The sequence below is a fragment of the Garra rufa genome, chromosome 17 (genome assembly GCF_049309525.1).
Source record: "Garra rufa chromosome 17, GarRuf1.0, whole genome shotgun sequence".
Classification (NCBI taxonomy): Eukaryota; Metazoa; Chordata; class Actinopteri; order Cypriniformes; family Cyprinidae; genus Garra; species Garra rufa.
The window spans coordinates 14,670,495-14,691,322 of record NC_133377.1 but is presented as its reverse complement, the minus strand read 5'-3'; the positions used below and the strand labels follow the sequence as shown (position 1 = coordinate 14,691,322).

At 34.1% G+C, this 20,828-nt stretch overlaps 1 protein-coding gene across 1 annotated transcript in view; it reads right to left on the bottom strand.

Annotated features, from left to right (window-relative positions):
- zfpm2b (zinc finger protein, FOG family member 2b) overlaps positions 1-20,828 on the bottom strand; it is a 160,594-nt gene that overhangs the window by 35,909 nt on the left and 103,857 nt on the right. Inside the window, exon 8 of the mRNA XM_073822402.1 lies at positions 6,585-6,709. Coding sequence (XP_073678503.1) covers positions 6,585-6,709 — 125 coding nt within the window. The remainder of the gene's footprint in view (positions 1-6,584; positions 6,710-20,828) is intronic.

The following is a 20,828-nucleotide window of genomic DNA, read 5'->3' as shown; positions in this document are numbered from 1 at the left end:
AATTCATCTGAAATTAGTACAAATTGATGGCATGGGGCTCTGCTTGGGGTCCATGCATACACACTTATGCCAAACGACATCAACTACACTGAGAAAAAAAAAAGCAGTACAATTTTCACCTAGAAATTGCTGGTAAAATCCACAAACAGCTACAATTAAACTTTAATTAAACTTGACATTTTGATGAAAAATATTTTTCTACACTGTACACATTCTTTTAAAACAAGTTGAGTTACGCACAAAACTTTAAAGGCGACACTGGATGAAATTTTCACTTTTTTAGCATTAAAGCATCTTTCTTGTATTCAGTTAGGTTTCTGGCACCTCTGCCAGCTCAGAAAAGCTAAAAAAGAAAAAATGCAGCCAACTCATTATAGGCTGTCTGAGTCTAAAACTGTCTCACCCAGTGAGCTGTTTCAAATTGCAGCCGCTTTCTACATAGAAAGCAAGCTATTTGAATAGGAGCACCTCTGAGCCTTATACGGATATATTCACTTGTCTGGCGTGGACACGCCCCACGGAAGAGAGGGGCGGGGTGAACAAATCATTTAAAGATACATGCACCGAAACAGGTCACTGTGAACACCCTAAGGAATTTTACCAACTTGTGGAAAAAGGGCATCTGATGGCTCCTTGAATACTTAAAGGGATGGTTTACCCAAAAAATGAAGACCCATAAGAAACCTGTTAATCTTTGTAAAACAAATGAAGATATTTTGAATCAAATGTGACCCTGGACCACAAAACCAGTCATAAGTGTAAATGTTTTGAAACTGAGATTTATCATCTGACATCTGAATAAACAAGCTTTAGATTAATGTATGATTTTTACGATAGGACACTATTTGGCCAAGATACAACTATTTGAAAATCTGGAATCTGAGGGTACAAAAATAAAATAAATAAAATACTGAGAAAATCACTTTTAAAGTTGTGCAAATTAAGTTCTTGACAATAAATATTACTAATCAAAAATTAAGTTTGGCTATATTGACGGGAGGAAATTAACAAAATATCTTAATGGAACATGATTTTTACTTAATCCTAATGATTTTTTGCATTAAAAAAAAAATCGATAATTTGACCCATACAATGTATTTTTGGCTATTGCTACAAGTATACATGTGCTACTTATGACTAGCTTTGTGGTCCAGGGTCACAAATTTGAGAGATTTCTGTCCCTACATTCAAAGTCTGTTCAAACAGTTTCTGTTTATATTTACTGATCAATGTTTATACATTAAAAAGAATAAAAACATCTGTTCATGAAATTAAGTCCGTTCATCATAAAGCGATCCCATCTCCTCAAAAGATGTTTTGATCTCTTTACAAATGTTTTGAAGCTTCAGAGTTTCAGTAGAGGGACAAAAATCTCTTGATTTGATAAAAAATATCTTCATTTGTGTTGCGAAGATTAACACATTTCTTATAAGTTTCTTATGAGTGTGAGTAAATAATGACAAAATGTCTATTTTGGGTAAACTGTCCCTTTAAAGGGGTCATCAGATGCCCATTTTTCACAAGTTGATATGATTCTTTAGATTCTTAAAGGAACAATCCACTTTTTTTGGAAATAGGCTCATTCTCCAACTCCCCCGAGTTAAAGGAACCGTATGTAGAATTGTGGCCAAAACTGGTACTGCAATCACTTTCAAAATACTGTAGAACGGTGTATCCCCTTCCTCTCCCCCCTGACTCGAGGTTGCCAGCTAAGCGGCAGGATCCAGCAGGAACCTAGGCTGCTACAAGGAGCTTCCAATGGCAAGTGACGAGTTTTTTTTTTCTTCTGTTGCTTCACAAGAGATGTTTTGCGAAGTAATTATGTATCGCAAAAATTTACTAATGGCGATTAGCCAAATATTTCGTAAAGATGTACTGTAACACCGTGTCTACACCGGACGCGAGCGGCGTGGCGCGACGCGACGCGACAAATACAATAGAACCTATTATGCTGTCTACACTGGATGCGGCGCGACACGGCAGATCGATGGCGTCTGTCTTCAAATTCTTCTCCGTTTTCAGCCGTCTCCATCTTTCAAAGGCATCTCCTATACAAATCCTTGTTTTATTTCAGACTTTGTCACAACGTATTTCGGATTCATGACGAGGTCTTTTAGGTTTCATAACATTATACATGTTTTATCCAACACGTTCATAGCTGCAGCTGTAACTAACTATAGCAGAGCTGGCAACCCGGATGACAAAACTCTACTGACTTCGTGATTGGTAGATAGCTGGAGGGTGGAGCCTCAGACCAAAACACAAAATGACAACAATAACATCAGTTGTGGGCTGCAACTGTCACTTTTAAATGACAATATCCTGGCCGGACCACTGTTGTCAGTGATATAAGTATTTGAAATGAACATGATTTCTTAATGTCTAGTGACATGTCAGGGCCATTTTATGATTAACTGACATAAATTTCTTACATACAGTTCCTTTAATAAGTTGATTTTTACCGTTTTGAAATCCATTCAGCCGTTCTCCTGTTCTGGCGATATCACTTTTAGCATAGCTTAGCATAGATCATTGAATCCTATTAGACCAATAACATCGCGTTCAAAAATGACCAACGAGTTTCGGTATTTGTCCTATTTAAAACTTGACTCTTCTGTAGTTATATCGTATACTAAGACCGGTGGAAAATGTAAAGATGCGGTTTTCTAGGCCGATAAGATTAGGAACTACACTCCCATTCCGGTGTAATAGTCAAGGAAGTTTGCTACCGTCGCTCTTAGTACTCAATATAACTACAGAAGAATCAAGTTTTAAATAGGACAAATATCGAAAGTCGTTGGTCATTTTTGAACGCGATGCTATTGGTCTAATAGGATTCAATGATCTATGCTAAGCTATGCTAAAAGTTATATCGCCTGAACAGGAGAACGGCTGAATGGATTTCAAAACGGTAAAACTCAACTTATTAACTCGGGGGAGTTGGAGAATGAGCCTATTTACAAAAAAAGTGGAGTGTTCCTTTAATAAAGTCTATAACATGCTTTGGTTAAAATTTCTCAATACTAGGGTAAAAAAAAACACCCTTTTTACCTCAACAAAATCAGCTCTGTTCACAGCATCCTGTTTTGTTGCATGTCCCTTTAAATGGTAATGAGCTTCGCTCACCCCAACCCTCTTTTCTGTGGGGTGACAAGCCGCACTGTTTACTTTAGCCGCAGTACTTGCTAACTAGTACAGGAAAAGCAATTTGTAAAAATTCAAGAATGATGCATGCAAAGACAGACACATTTACGTAGATCAGGGCGTGCATTCTCTTCAAAAACGAAAGTAATCCACTGCGCCTTCAGCGGCTCAGATGTCTGGGGTAAATGACAACTGCTATGTTCATTATCACATCCAACAAAAAACCTCAATCGATGGCAGACTGTTCAGAGCTCTAAGGTAAGACAGTCGTGTCAATCAATCTATCGTGGGAGGGGCCTTGGTCGGTGTTACGTCACACAGCCAAGAAGCTGAGAACGGCTTGATTTGAGAAAGGGGATATTATTGATCATGAACCTAAAGTGTGAGCGATAGTATAAGCAATGGTTACCTTGTCTTAAAAACACAAGTAAAAACCTGTGAGAACCAAGCAAACGTATTTTATACTTTGTGCACATCCACACGCGACCTGCGTACTTACTTACAGTACATATAGTGTCTCTTTTTAAAGCCTCACCTTCAGAATGGAGCGTCAGAAAGAGAGAGAGGTTTGCGCGGATCTGACTGTGTGGGAATACTTCATGAAAAAGACAGAGTCTACACAGCACTCCACTCTCCTTGAGTCATTTCTTTCTCTTTCTGCCTGTCTCTCTCTCTCCGCTGAATCCTCTTTCCCCTTATCAGGCCAGCACAGGCCTCCATCGGCCTCTCCCCGCTCTGACAGGAGCAACAACAATGGGTCTGCGATACCAGTCCGCTTCACAGGGTAAACCTGCCACGGGCACAGATTACCCGTGACACACACACTCGCGCTCCCTCTCGTACACTCCAAAACACAACACCGCCTTCTCCAAGGCCTCAAAATACAAAATGGACATACAAAAAGCTTTCAAATGATTTCATTTCTGTCCCTTGCTCTCTTCTCAATCTGTCTGGTCTCTGTCTGTAGCCTACCTGTAATGACCCGCAATTCACCAAGACTGTATACAAAATGAAAAATTATGCTGACCTGGCTAAACCACAATAGTACACACTTATTTAAAGTCACAGCCTAATTATAGTTTCACAACACGTCATCAATTGGTCATTTTGACGGCAATGAATGTAAACAATGCCACTGAACCAAACAAAACTCGCATATTTTGTTGATTATCACCGCTGAAATTGGTAAATTACTGTCATGTTTTGGGCTGTACTAATCGGTCAGACGTGGGGAGAACATTTGGAGTATTATAGACTGCCAAAAGTTATTAAAAATCAAGGAGAAGAGTGCAAAAAGCTGTCTGAGGAACAAAAGGCTTTTGTGGTTGGCCAAACTGAACCAGGATTTCTAGGACACGAATCTTGACAACTGACATCTGAATAAATAAGCTTTAGATTAATGTATGATTTTCAGGATAGGACAATATTTGGCCAAGATACAACTATTTGAAAATCTGGAATCTTAGGGTACAAAAAAAAAAAATCAAAATACTGAGAAAAACACTTTTAAAGTTGTGCAAATGAATTTCTTGACAATGCATATTACTAATCAAAAATTAAGTTTGTCTATATTTACAGTAGGAAATTTACAAAATATCTTAATGGAACATGATTTTTACTTAATCCTAATGATTTTTTGCATTAAAAAAATTGATAATTTGACCCATACAATGTATTTTTGGCTATTGCTACAAGTATACATGTGCTACTTATGACTAGCTTTGTGGTCCAGGGTCACAAATTTGAGAGATTTCTGTCCCTACATTCAAAGTCTGTTCAAACAGTTTCTGTTTATATTTACTGATCAATGTTTATACATGAAAAAGAATAAAAACATCTGTTCATGAAATTAAATAACATACATGTTTGTTCTTATCATTTACAGTCAGGTAGGTGAAATATTAGTAAGCAGGCCTTTCTTGCTTACTAAGTCCTTCTCGATATGATTTAGCAGCTTCAACACTTTTTTTTTCCATGGTTTGAACAGCATAAATTAGCAGAACAACCTATTCAGTAGTACATTAACTGTGCAATCCATGTTGTTGTTTACATCTGAGTATCGCCAATATGGCTGTGCATCTGGGTAAATGACCAAATCGTGGCGTAAGTGCAAACCCTCTGTTTATGAGATGAACGAATGTCAGACGTGGGGAGAACATTTGGAGACTGAGGGCATGTCATTTAAAGAATTATGGTGGAAGAAAGCTGATGTAGATCATAATTACATATTTAATAAAGGTGAAGAAGAAGACAAGCTGTTTGCTAAAAGTCTACACTGCAAAAAATGCTTTTCTTACTTAGATTTCTTTTCTTACTGATTTTTTTCTTAAGATTATTTTTTTAAAAAGTAAACATAAAATAAAAAGTCAAAATTAAGTGAGCTTTTGCTTAGAACAAGCAAAATAATCTGCCAGTGGGGTAAGCAAAAATGTCTTATTTCAACCAAAAACAAGATTATTTTTATAACCCCATTGGCAGATTTTTTTTGCTTGTTTCAAGCAAAAATGCACTTAATATTGACTTGTTTTTTTTCTGAAAACAAGACAATTTTTACTCAAATAGAAAATGCTTCTTGATTTAAGAGCTTAGATTTAAGGACTTAGATATTTTAGCTGGAAACAAGACAAAACATCTAAGAAAAGCATTTGTCATATGGCCGCACATCTGGGTAAATGACCAAATCGTGACGTAAGTGCAAACCCTCTATTTATGAGATGAATGAATGCCACAACAATGTCATAAGTTTCAAAATTCTGCTTTTTTGCAAACTGAGGGCATGTAATTTAAAAAATCATGTTGGAAGCAAGCTCATGTATTTAATATTGAATCAATAAAGGTGAAGAAGCTAGAAAAGCTGTTTGCTAAAAGTCTAAACAGACAAAACTACATTTCCCATCATTCTCTGCACATCAGTTGTAGAGACAAATGTGACCCTGGACCACAAAACCAGTTTGTTTTGGAAATTGAGATTTATACATCACATGAAAGCTAAATAAATAAGCTTTTAATTGATGTATGGTTTGACAATATTTGGCCGAGATACAACTATTTGCAAATCTGTAATCTGAGGGTGCAAAAAAAAATAAAATATCTTCACGGAACATGATCTTTACTTAATATCCTAATGATTTTTGGCATAAAAGAAAAAATGACAATTTTGACCCATGCAATGCTACTTAAGACTTTTTTGCTTGGTCCAGGGTCACAGATGTCTTATTTTCTGTTCATTTTTGTTGCAAGTTTTAAAATAGCATTAAAAAAGCTTCCAGGCTTGATTGGTAGAAGTGAAAAAAGAAGTGGAAATTAAATGTATTAACTATACATTGTTTCAAAACTCAGAATTATGAATCCTTTACAAATAAACGTCCCAAGGATCTCAGGTTGTCATGTCCACATTTTGCTCTTTCGAATTCACCCCCACAAGAAATAAGCAAACCCACCTTGTCACTTCCTCCTGTGATCGCCTCAATCTTCCCAGGGAAAGGTCCCCACGTAGTGCCCAGCAGAAGTGCCTGACAAGAACAAATCCTTCTCTCTCCTCCTTCACCAACCATTTTCAGCTCCCCTTAGAAGACATAAAATTACAGTTATAACCCAAACGACGGCTCAGCGTGTTTCTAACTTGTTTTTGATGTTATATTTAATATTTTTTCTTAATACAAGTTTCTTATGCTTTCCAAGGCTGCATTTGTTTGATAAAATAGTAATAATGTAAATATTATTATAATGGTCAAATGTCATTTATTCCTGTGGTGCAAATCTGAATTTTCAGCATGATTACTCCAGTCTTCAGTGTCACATGATCCTTGACAAATCATTCTAATGTGCTGATTTGCTGCTCAAGAAACTTTTCTAATCATTATCAATGTCGAAAACAGTTGTGCTAAATCATGAATTTTTTAGGTTACAGCTGAAATTATGTGTTACATAAATGTCTTTACTGTCACTTTTTATCAATTGAATGCATCCTTGTTGAGTTAAAGTACTAATTTCAAACCTTACTGACCACAAACTTTTGAACAATAGTGTATAGGGCAGTAATAATAACATAGTTGAGGTGAAAAGTTTACATGCAATGTTAATTATTTTATCAAAAAAAGAGGGATCAAACAAAATGAATGCTATTTTTTTATTTAGTACTGACCTGAATAAGATATTCCACATTAAAGACATTTACATATAGTCCACAAGAGAAAATATTAGTTGCATTTATAAAAATGACCCTTTTCAAAAGTTTACATACACTTGATTTTTTTGTGTTGTTACCAGAATGATCCACAGCTGTGTTTTTGTTTAGTGATAGTTGTTCATGAGTCCCTTCTTTGTCCTGAACAGTTCTGCCTGCTGTTCTTCAGAAAAGTCCTTCAGGTCCCACAAATTATTTGGTTTTTCAGCATTTTTGTGTATTTGAACCCTTTCCAACAATGACTGTATGATTTTGAGATCCATCTTTTCACACTGAGGACAACTGAGAGACTCATATGCAACTATTACAGTAGGTTCAAAAAATGCTCATAAATGCTTTGTTTAGTGTAATAAAAAAAATAAAAAATAAGAATCAAGTGTATCTAAACTTTTGAACAGGGTCATTTTTATAAATTCAACTATTATTTTCTCTTGTGGACTATTTTCAGGTCAGTGCTAAATAAAAAATAACATGCATTTTGTATGATCCCTCTTATTTTGGTAAAATAGTGAACATTTTGCACATTCTGCAAGGTGTATGCAAACTTTTCACCTCAACTGTATCACTAAAATCTGTACAATAATTTGATGTACTGTGTGTTGTATTGTATATTTTTATATTGTGTATTATATTGTATGCAATTACAGGAAAAATCCACCTGGAGTGTCCTGGGGTTTAGTCTCTTCCTCAAGGGCACAATGCTAAAAGTTCCTGGGGTTTAAACCTACATCTACACCGTTACCAGCTGGGATCTTTAACCAAAACACCACAGCACTCCACAAGCAGACTAAGCCCTAGTGTGAGCGTCTCTCTCAATTAGAAATCATACACCCATCCATCGGACCCTCTCCCGGGTGACCCTGCCTGTCTCTTTGATTAGGCTTTCGCTCACTGCTTTGACAGGGCTTCAGATAAGGTGGATTAAGCCTCTTTCTGCTGGAAGTTTTGATGTGAACAGTGCAGAAGCGTGTTAAATTATCCAGTTTCAGGAGGAGATGCGAAATGCCGGCAGATGGATTGATAAATAAAGAGAATCTTGAGGCAGTGCTTTCAGGAGATCAGGGTTAAGCCTTTACACCCATCCCCTCTCTGGATTAATAGATGTCTTCAACCACAGAAGGGCACTAATGTGAGGCATGATTTAAAAATGTTTTATATAAATGTATATTTGTGACCCTGGACCACAAAACCAGTCATAAGTAGTGCAGGTATATTTGTAGCAATAGCCAAAATACATAGTATGGGTGAAAATGATCAATCTTTCTTTTATGCCAAAAATAGTTAGGATATTAAATAAAGATCATGTTCCATGAAGATGTTTTGTGAATTTCCTACCCTACATATTTCAAAACTTTTGTGATTTGTGATTACTAATATGCATTGCTAAGAACTTAATTTGGACAACTTTAAAGGTGATTTTCTCAGTATTTCGATTTTTTTTATGCACCCTCAGATTCATACAACAAGACATAGCAATCCTATGATGTATAAATGATGTATAAATCTCAATACTAGTGCAATATGTTTGTACTTTCAACGAATTTAAGAAAACAGACAAATACAGGGTTTCTGCAGATATGAACAAGTGAAATTTAAGACTTTTTAAGACCTTTTTAATACCACCTTATATGAAATTTAAGACCTAAACCTGTAATGGAAATAGATATTATATTACATGCATATGTAATATTTAATGTGTTTAATGTAAAAAGTAAACAAAATTTCATGGCTGTCATAAATTAAATTTATTACTACAATATACAGTGAACTTTCCATATCAGCAGATACTATTCCACACAAAATATCCCCATAAAAGTACCACTAGAAATATCTGATTTAAAAAAAAAAATTCTGAAGCGATTTTTTTTTTTTTTACTTTTGAAATGTATGCGTACCTTTGAAATTTATTTTATGAATTTATCAATAAATTCTAAATGGCTGTTAGCAGTGAGATTACATAATTTACACTGCAAAATTAAAAGTGAGATTAATGTTTTAAATACATTTATTGATTTATAAATATATATATTATAAATGTTATATAAATACTGCGATTCTGTCTGAAGACGCAGAAACTTCCACAGAGGGATAAAAAAATCTACAGTTGTTAGCAACTGGCCTTAGCCAAGCCCTATATTCAGTTTTTCCAAGCCCAGTTTCGCTAAACTTGCACTTCCTCATAGCTAAAAAGTTAAATCCATTTGACTTCTGCGGTACAATCCGAGAGAGACTCGCGCCAATAACAGAAAGCTGATTGGCTATTGCAGCATGCTGGTCTCATTTGTAGTTTAAATTCAGCAAATTATATTTGGAATAGTGAAATAAAGAACTACAACACCACGGAAACAACAGAAAGAGAATTTAAATGAGCATTAGAGGTACATGGACATCGGAAAAATAAGACCTGTGTAAAATTATTTAAGACCTAGAACAGCGAATTTAAGACTTTTTAAGGCCTAAAATTTTGATTTTTAAATTTTAGACTTTTTAAGACTTTTTAAGACCCCGCGGAAACCCTGCAAATATGTCTTGTAACTGACTGCTAATACATCTATGCATAAGAAAAAAAAAACATTTAAAATGAAAAAAAAAACTTTAGCTCTCATATTATTTATTTTTTAAATTATTATTATTATATTATACATTTTATATATATATATATATATATATATATATATATATATATATATATATATATATAATATAATAATAATAATTTAAAAAATAAATAAAATATGAGAGCTAAAGTGAAAATGAAGAATGTAAGAAAAAAAAAAAAAAAAAAAAATATATATATATATATATAATATATATATATACACACACACACACACACACACACACACACACATACATACATATATATACATATATACAAACATACATACATACATACATACATACATATGAGAGTTAAAGTAAAAATGAAGATTTTCAATAAATAATGACTTAAATTTGTGTGTGCTGTATGGAAATCTTCTCCATACACTTTTACTGTATGGAAAAGAGCAGCATGAACATTCTTCAAAATATCTTCTTTTATGTTCCACAAAAGAAAGAAATGGGAAATTAAATAGGAAATTTTAAATCTGAGACTGTAAACTTTAAGTTAACAAAAAAAAAAAAAAAAACGTCCCCTCATGTCGTTTTAAACCAGACTTGGAAATTAACAGGAGCTACACTCTTAAAAACTAAAGGTGCTTCATCATGCCATAGAAGAACATTTTATGTCTCAATGGTTCCAAAAAGAACCTTAAACATCTAAAGAACCTTTCTGTTTCACAAAAGGTTCTTTGTGGCAAAAGAAGGTTCTAGAGATTTTTTTTAAGAGTGTAGTGGCAAAAATGCAACCAAAATGAACAAAAATGCCCCTCAAATTTAAGATTAAGGGGGCAAAACATCCAGCGTTGCTAATTATAACCAATAGGTTTCTGTTGACTTTCTGAATGCAATGGCCAATCTGATGTGTTCAGATTAGTGCTGAAATTTTTTTTCAAGCTTCAGTGATTATAATGGGAGATTTTGTCATGGACCAACACTTTTGTCTGTGTAGCCAGAATATGATGTGATGTTTTCACAAACACAGAGCATTTCTACATGTATTCTATTAATCACCATTACAATATCAAGAGCAATAATAGACAATAATAAGTTTTGTCATAATATTGCAGCCCTATGAGTGTACACTCTTAAAAATAAAGGTGTTTCACGATGCCATAGAAGAACCTTTTTGTCTAATGGTTCCATAAAGAGCCTTTAACATCTGAAGAATCTCTTTCTGTTTGACAAAAGCTTCTTTGTGGCAAAAGAAGGTTCTTCAGATTATAAAAAGGTAAGAAAGAGATGGTTCTTCAAAGAACCTTTGACTGAATGGTTCTTTGTGGAACCAACAATGGTTCTTCTATGGCATCGCTTGATGAACCTTTTCAAGCACCTTTATTATTAATGTGTATATACAATTTTAAACAGTTTGTTGTTATAGTATTCTGACTGATTGAAGTAACTGGTTAAATTTAAGTATTTGACATTAACCCCATAACTGTCCCCCTGTATTTTTGAACATAGATGGGAAAGTGCACTATCCAATCTAAAATGTTTATTATTTATGAACGGTTTTAAATACAGACCTAAGGTTGGTCTCTTTTTAATGGAGACAATTAGCAGGTTATTGCTGAAGAGACATCATTTAAAAAAAAAAAAAAAAGGAAAGTATAAAAAGTTGTAGAAGTTAAAATTTACTGTAAAGAAAATGTACTGTACTATTTGTTTTATTTTTAGATATAATGTTTTACAAAGTCGTTTTTAATCCTAAATTGTTATAAAATGAAAGTCTACTGTTATGATTTGTAGGTGCACTATTGCTGTAAATTAATCTATGATTGTACCTACACCCTCAAAAATAAAGGTGCTTTAAAAGGTTCATCAAGCGATGCCATAGAAGAACCAGTTTGGTTCCACGAAGAACCATTCAGTCAAAGGTTCTTTAAAGAACCATCTCTTTCTTACCTTTTTTAATCTGAAGAACCTTCTTTCGCCACAAAGAACCTTTTGTGAAACAGAAAGGTTCTGCAGATGTTAAAGGTTCTTTATGAAACCATTTAGACAAAAAAATGTTCTTCTATGGCATCGTGAAGCACCTTTATTTTTAGGAGTGTACATCATTTGTAGCAGAAAAAACAGTGGTGAAATATCTATTTAGGGGTCTTAGACCTTTCTAGTAATACACAGTTTGTCATGATTAGATTAGGATTTATTTGTAATATAGCGAAGGTGTCCCGTTAGCAAGGCAGTGAAGGTACAGGGGTTAAAACAATCCAGATACAATTATTAAAGGTAAATATTCAAATTCCCCTCACAAATGTAAAAAATGCCCCTAGAAATCAATATATTTCTCACACTGTTTTAAACCCATATGACTTGTTTTCTTCTGTGTAACATGAAAGAAGATATTTTGATGAACGTTGGCTGGCTCCCATTGAATTCCATTGTATAGATAAAACTAGAGGTCGACCGATATATCGGTTTTGCCGATTAATCGGCACCGATAGTTGATTGGCCGACCTATCGGTTATCGGCAAAAATCCTTGCCGATAGTTTTTCCGGGTTGCGTTCTTTGTTGAAGCGGCTCAGCTCTGCTCCACTGCGCTGTCATAGAGTATGAGAGGTTAAGCCCCAGACCAATGTTTAATCTCAGGATTGTTACCATATATTTGTATTGATTTATATCCAGCTGGTCATATTCTTAGCCAGCAAAGTTGCAGATTTAAAGACGTGACGTGAGAAAGCAAACTGTGTTCATTCAGCCGACAGAATCCTGCCGAGTCACAGCACGCCATAGTTTTACATTTCTAGATCTGTCCCAAATCATTGTTAATGTTGATAAAGACTTGACTCTGGGCTGGAAGATTGAGTATTGTGCATTTAAGCAAAATAATTTTTTATTTCTGTAGCTCTAATAATGTCTGTATGCTTCATATAGAGCTATAATTTATGTTTTAGCCTTTTCGTCAGGCAGCGGAAGCATGGTAGTTACGCACTTTATTTTACAATGCCATTTTCCTGTTCTTATTTTATTTTAATAACTGATCAACAAAAATATCTATTAAAAATTATACAAAACGAAATTCGTTTAAGAAGGGATTTTCCACAAATAAAAACATACAAAGTGGTCAAAAATTGTGTCTGACCCACTGATCTATAATAGAGATTATTTATCATTATATAGATCAGTGGTCTGACCCTCTCCAATTCTCCCGGCGTATTGCCGTCCAATTCATACCACGTCCTTTATGACATTTACGAAATTACACAAACTTCTTTCGTAATTAACATATTAAACTGAAAATATATATATATATATATATATATATATATATATTTAAACAAATGTAAAACAGAAAAGAAATTGTTTCTGAAATGGCTGCAATTAACGATATAGATCGCACTTTCTCTTTCCGTTCGATCTGTTCTTTAATCTAACCTTTGCCGCTTTTTTTATCATTCTTGAAGTAAACATTTGCCCGTTTGGTGATTAAATAAACTGTTTTAGATTTCTGCTTTAACTACACAACGTGTCCAGTGTGTGTTTGATACCTGCAAGTTATCCGTTAACGCAGCGCTGCACGTTTGTCCGGTTTCATTAAGGGTGGGTTAAAAAAAAGGATTCTCCAATGCATCGCAATCCTCTCTTCAATGAGCGTGCGTTTTTCCCGCATATGGCACATGTGCGCGCTAGAGACGCGGCGGGCTTCATTGCACAGGATTTGCACTGTGAGCTACATGTGCATTGTTTGACAGTGTGAACTTTCAACCGCAGTTTTTTACTTTACATTTGCCTTCATTTCTGCCGTTTGTAATGCAGTACTATTAGATGCACAAAACTCGCGCACTGACAGACTTTCACTTATGCTTTGGGTTTGTTCGCCATAAAAAGCTCGATTGTGAATGCGGTTAAATGCACTTGCATTTTCGAATAGTTTTATACGAAACTGATGTACAGTACACACAGTCAGTTTTCAGAGCAGGACAAAACATTTGATATATCGAAATAGATTTGTGCATTCGTTTTAATGCAGCCTGTTAAAGAAGCTACTGTCTACGATCTCATCAGCAATAATCAAATGATAAAGAAAAAAGAACACTTATTTTAAATAAGTAATTGTTTAAAAAAGTAGCCTGCTTATATAATGGAAAAATCAATTTGATGTAAAATGTAAATGAAAATGTAGCCATGTGCTGTAATATTGAAAACTGAGAATGTGATGCATGGTTATATTTAGTTGATATTGAATCGTAATTAAATTGAATCTTAATTTTAAGATGGCAGTAGGCCTACTGACAGAGATTCCAAATATCAACAAAAGGCATAAAACCTGCAATTTTACATATTGTTAAAATGTAAAGATTCACACCACTTTACAATGAGCCCATTTGTAACATCAACTAAGATTGATGAAAGCTGTAGAATAAAAGTGTTGTTCCTTGTTAGAGTCTGTTAATTTCAACATTTACTGTAATATTGTTACATTTTTAAGTTTATTTTGTTAACATTAATGAACTATGAAATAACTTTAATGATCAATATATAATAATTATTAATATTTTTATTCATTTACAAAGTATGGTTTAGTATTTTTTTTAAAAATAGTACAGCACTATTTTAGTTGCCGTTCAGTATCCATTTTCAAAAACTATAGGTTAATTAATCGGTATCGGCCAGTGTGGTCCAACCTAGCTATCGGTATCGGTAAAAACCAATATCGGTCGACCTCTAGATAAAACACAATTGAAGTAAATGGGAACCAAAACTGTTTAGTCACCAGAATTCATCAAAATATCATCTTTTATGTTCCACAGAAGTAATATGTGACCCTGGACAACAAAACCAGTCATAAGGGTCAATGTTTTAAAATTGACTCAGCATCATCTGAAAGCATCTAAATAAGCTTTACAAGGATGTATGGTTTGTTAGGATAAGACTGAGATACAACTATTTGAAAATCTGGAATCTGAGGGTGCAAAAAAAAAAATCTAAATATTGAGAAAATCACCTTTAAAGTTGTCCAAATGAAGTTCTTAGCAATGCATAGCACTAATCAAAAAATTTTTTCACATTTTTATGGTAGGAAATTTACAAAATATCTTCATTGAGCAATATTTTTTTACAATTTTGGGAATAAAATGTATAAAATCAAGCATATTATATATGAACATATCCCTCTATAAAAACCTTCAGGATATAGACAAGAATAAAACTGCAAAGTTTGTTGTTGATAAGTGCTACTGAAACGGAGATTTATGGCTCAGTTTAGGAGAAAACTGCCTTTAAAAATATGGATTGTAATTGAAATCTATTGACAAAAATAGATAAAGTGCTATAAAAGAAACACTTAAAAAAAAAAAAGAAAAAGGCCAAAATCTCAAACTTGACAGGTGCATGAAAAAACTGTGTTTTTGCCTTAAGAAAAGGGTCAATTTTAATTTCTCATTGACTGACAATGCAATCAATGTCTGAGAAAGCCCATGTTAATGGCTACTACCTCAAGCTGCAAAAAGGATCTTTTCTTTCCAAATATTTTTTGTACTGTTCCACCTCAGTGCATCAAATGAACATTAGGACACTCGCAATGAAATACACTTCATCTCCAAAATGTAGTCACACTCCAAAGCACTTCAGAATGCTGGCGCACTAAAATAAACAAAAGTCATTATCAGAAAAATGAGTGAAGGAACAGCTCCACCGTTCTCTTCTACGTCAGAGCCAAAGTGAAGTAATCAAAAGCAGCGTCTGCCACAGAGAAACCAGCAAAGCGGCCTTTTCTGCAACTCTCTCCTTCCATACTGTCCCTCTCTTCCATCTCTCTCTCTCTCTCTCTCTCTCTCTCTCTCTCTCAGTGGTCTAATCTGTGAGGGACTTAAAGGGACCTTATCTCCGGGCTCTCCTGCTTCATTTCATGCTTGATTTACTTTAATTTGTCTGATAGGGCAGCAGGATTTGGAGACGGCCCATCTTTGGCTTGGGTGACGAGTGAAAAAAAAAGCCACTCTGATATTTCTCTGGCACATTGTCGCGGGTTTTTGACTTCTCTCCTCTCTCTCTGCCGCCAGTTCCTGGAGAGAGAGATGGGAAAAGGGCGAGAGAGAATGCGCGGGAGAATGAGAAAGATCTCAGTGTGGTGCAGCAGGCTGTTTGAGTGTGCTTGGAGTCAAGCAGCCAGAGAAGAAAGGGATTGTGGGAGTGTGGTGTGATTGTGTGATGTAGTCCCTCGCAGGCTGAGATGTCAGAGGCAAAGTGCACTACGTGGATGAGTGGGGTTCAAATGCGCCGTCTGCCCTGGACACACAACATACATATTCAGCTTATTCAAGAGTATGGCTGTAGTCTGTGTGTCAGTTTTTGTCCAGATGAATTGAACCTTTGCCTTAATTATTGATTGTTGAAGTGATTTACACAGAAATTAGCTCTTTTTGCATTCTATGTGGAATCTCTAGGACATAAGATCTAAAAAAAAAATAATAATCAAAATATAGAAATATATGTTTTATATTTTGATTATTTTCTTAAATATTGTATAAAATGTGTTCATTAAATCTCCATAATTGTATGTTTTACTTGAAAAAATTGTACTGTGCTGTATGTATAATCTATATTATTTGACCAGTAGATAAAAGTAAATGCATAAATGTCAATTTAACAGTAAATATAACAATAAGTGCGGGTATTACGATGGAAATTATGATATTGTGGTACAATTTCGGCTAATTCTTGTAGGGAACAATATGTGCATTTGTGCATCAGTCAAACATCCATTCATTTATCATATTAAATCCAGATTTTCTTTTGTCACAATAAACTGAAAGCGACAATATGCATAAAAAATATCCTCAAAACATTTACGCAAAAATTGTTCTGCTAAGATGTAAAAAAAAAAAAAAACTAAATTTTGAAGGTGTATTGATTAAAATATTGTATAAAATGTGTTTAATGTGTTTTAATTGAATGTCCGTAATTTTGTATATGGATTATTTATCAATAAATTGCTTGGTGCTGAATGTGTAATCAGTGTGTTATAGATAATAAATAAATGTTCATATAACTGTAAATTTAATGATAAGTGTGGTTATTATTAAAATTACAGTAAATGTTTGTTTGTAATTCATCACATAAATTTCATTAAAAATGCTGTTACAATGAACTTTTTTAATTTGAAGATCAGGGTAAATTTAACTTATTTTGTCATCTGGGAAACAGGTATCGTCTGTAGCTTCTGAAGGACAGTAAAAAATTAATTCTGCTCAAAAGTTTTCACCCTCGGCTCTTAATGCATGGTTTTTCATTCAGGAGCATCAGTGAGCGTTTGAACCTTCTGTAATAGTCGCATATGAGTCCCTCAGTTGTCCTCAGTGTGAAAAGATGGATATCAAAATCATACAGTCATTGTTGGAAAGGGTTCAAATACACAGAAATGCTGAAAAACCAATTAATTTGTGGGACCTGTAGGATTTTTCTGAAGAACAGCGAGCAGTTTGACTGTTCAGGACAAACAATGGACTCATGAACAACTATCACTGAACAAAATCATTCAGGTAACAACACAGTATTAAGAATCAAGGGGATATAAACTTTTGAACAGGGTTTTTTTAAACATTTTATAAATTAAATGTAAATATTTGTTATGTGAAATATCTTATTCAGGTCAGTACTAAATAAACAATAACATGCATTTTGTATGAACCCTCTTATTTTGGTAAAATAATTAACATTTTGAAGATTCTGAAAGGGGGGTGTAAACTTTTGACCTCAACTGTACATTATAGTTTAACAAATTATTAAGTAATTTAACAAATATTAATGTGTAATCCAAATTATTTGATCAACAGATAAAAGTAAATGGATAAATGTTGATATTTGGTAATTATTCTAGAAATTACGGTCTGTCACATTAAACATCCGTTCATTAATATATTAAATGCCTTTAAAAATCTTGTCACAATGAACTGTGACAATATGCATTACAAGTCAAAAGTTTGGGATCAGTAAGAGTTGTAATGTTTTTAAAGAAAGTCTCTTATGCTCATCAATGCTGCATTTATTTAATCAAAAATACAGAAAAAAACTGTAATACTGCAAAATGTTATTACAATATAAAATAATGGTTTCTTTTGTAATATACTTTAAAATTTAATTTATTCCTGTGATGCAAAACTGAATTTTCATCAGCCATTACTTCAGTCTTAAGTGTCACATGATCCTTCAGAAATCATTCTAATATACTGATTTATTATTAGAATGATCTATATTGGATCTATATTGGATTATATATTGCAACAGTTGCCCTGAAAAGTATTTATTTAGAAATTGTGATCTTTTTTCAGGATTCTTTGATGAATAAAATGCTCAAAAGAACAGCATTTATTCAAAATATAAATATTTTCTGACAATGTAAGTATTTGCTATCACTTTTTATCAATTTAACACACCCTTTGGTGAATAAAAGTATTCATTTCTTTCAAAAAAAAAAAAAAAAAGAAGAAGAAAAATTTACTGACCCCAAACTTTTGACTGGTAGTGTACATAACAGTTTAACAAATGATTTATGCAAAAATTACTTCTGCTTGTATTTCATGAATGTGGCCACAAAGACTAGAACTTAAAAAGACATGTGACCCTGGACCACAAAACCAGTCATAAGGTTAAATTTTACAAAACTGTGATATATATACACATCATATGAATAAATATCAATAAACAAGCTTTCTATTGATGTAGGGTTTGTTAGGATAGGACAATATTTGGCCGAGATGTGTCTATTTGAAAATCTGAAATCTAAGGGTGCAAAAAATCAAAATCACCTTTAAAGTTGTCCAAATTAAGTTCTTAACAATGCATATTACTAATCAAAAATTTCATTTGGATATGTTTACAGTAGGAATTTTACAAAAGAATCTTCATGGAACATGATCTTTACTTAATTTCCTAATGATTTTTGGCATAAAAGAAAAATCTATAATTTTGACCCATACAATGTATTTTTGGCTATTGCTACAAATATACCCCAGCGACTTAAGACTGGTTTTGTGGTCCAGGGTCACATATATTTAAACAAAATCCAAATATAGAACACATTTTTGGGGGAAAAAATTATTAAAATATTGTATGAAATTTCATAATACTGGAATATTTGCTTACAACACATTACACTGCGTACTAAATGTATAACACATATTATTTAATGTATGTGGCTATTATGGAACTTATGGCTAAAGTTCTGCACATCTTCGTAAAGAACGACATGTGCATTTAAGATCTTGCTAATATATGCATTAACATCAGTCTGATTTCAGCCAAGCATCCATTCATTCATCATATTAAACCCCATTCAAAGATGTCTGTCTGACTCTCTTCCCCGTCGAGGCCCTTAAAAGAGAAGCAGAGAGTTTCAACTTTCTCTCGCGCGTGTTACGGGTTAAAGCGATTTACTCTCCAGACTCTTTTTTTTCCAGCTGAAATAAAACTGGCGAATAAATTCATCTCCCAACGGTGAAGGGCAGAGGGCTTCACACTGACAGTCTTCGTATTTGAAACTGGTAAAATCCACCTCCTCCCCTCCCAAAAACCAGCTCCAAACCAGAGAGCATTGAAATTCCCCTCGCAGCGCTGCGCGGGATTTGCTAAACGGCGGGGTGTGTGTGCGCACGGCTGATAAACGGAGTGATGATCCAGCAACACGTCTTTATCCTCGCGCTCCGCTTTAATTAACGCCGGCTTGTTTGTTGAAAAGATGATTAATATGCCAGTGAAAATGGCCTAATTGAATACCGCAACAACCCACACAATCAGGGAGGAACACGCTGTTTTGTTTTGTGTAGATTAGCCCTTTTATCAATGTCATTATTTATATTATTATTATTATTACGTGGTATTTTAATTCAGATGACAGCCCCATCCCCCACACCCCTCCTGCAGGCGTAAGGAGGGACAGGCGTATCGTACCGACAATGAATGAGCCACATTGTGTCCGTCTGAGGAGGGTCAAGAGGAGCACACAAACTTTTGTCACACAGTCAAAGATCTCCCGGCTCGGGACGGGTTTTCAAGTAAACGCTGTTTTACTTACCAAGAAGTTTACAGAAAGGTCACGTGCAAGTTTTAAATAAGTCATTCCTGTTTGTCTTGTTCTTAGATTACCTCAGAAAACATTTCAACTCATCAGTCTGAGAGGAAAAAAGTAGTATCAAATGTTCTTCTCAACTGAGTGAAATAAATTAACAAAAAGGACTTGATTCTAAACAATCTGAAGCGGATCCTTAGATTTTTTTGTCTTGTTTCCAGGCAAATTATCTAAAAACTCTTAAATCAAGAAGGATTATCTAGACGAGTAAAAAGTAATGTCTTGTTTTCAGAAAAAACAAGTCAAATTTAAGTACGTTTTTGCTTGAAACAAGCAATAATCTGCCAATGGGGTAAGAAAAATAATTTTGTTTTCTGTTTGAAATAAGATTTTTTTGCTTACCCCATTGGCAGATTATTTTGCTTGCTCTAAGCAAAAACTCACTTAATTTGGACTTTTTTTCTGAAAACAAGAAAATAATTTGTACTTGTCTAAAAAATCCTTTTTGATTTAAGAATATTTAGATATTTTGGCTGAAAACAAGACGAAAAATGCAAGTAAGAAAAGAAACACTTGCAGCCAATTGAAGGAAAGAGGCGAGGTTTAATGTCGAGTTTATAAGTAACATTTGGTAACACTTTATTTTACCGTACACTGATTTGTTTTCAAGATTTGTTCTCACAACTTTTTTTCTTTTGTCAAATAAACTTCATTTAAATGATTAGTTCACTTTCAAGAATGAAAATAATCCTGATAAAACATCCAAGATGTTCATGTCTTTCTTTCTTCAGTCGCAAATAAATGAAGGTTTTTGAGGAAAACATTCCAGGATTTTTCTCTATATAGTGGACTTCAATGGTGGCCAACAGGTTGAAGGTCCAAATTGC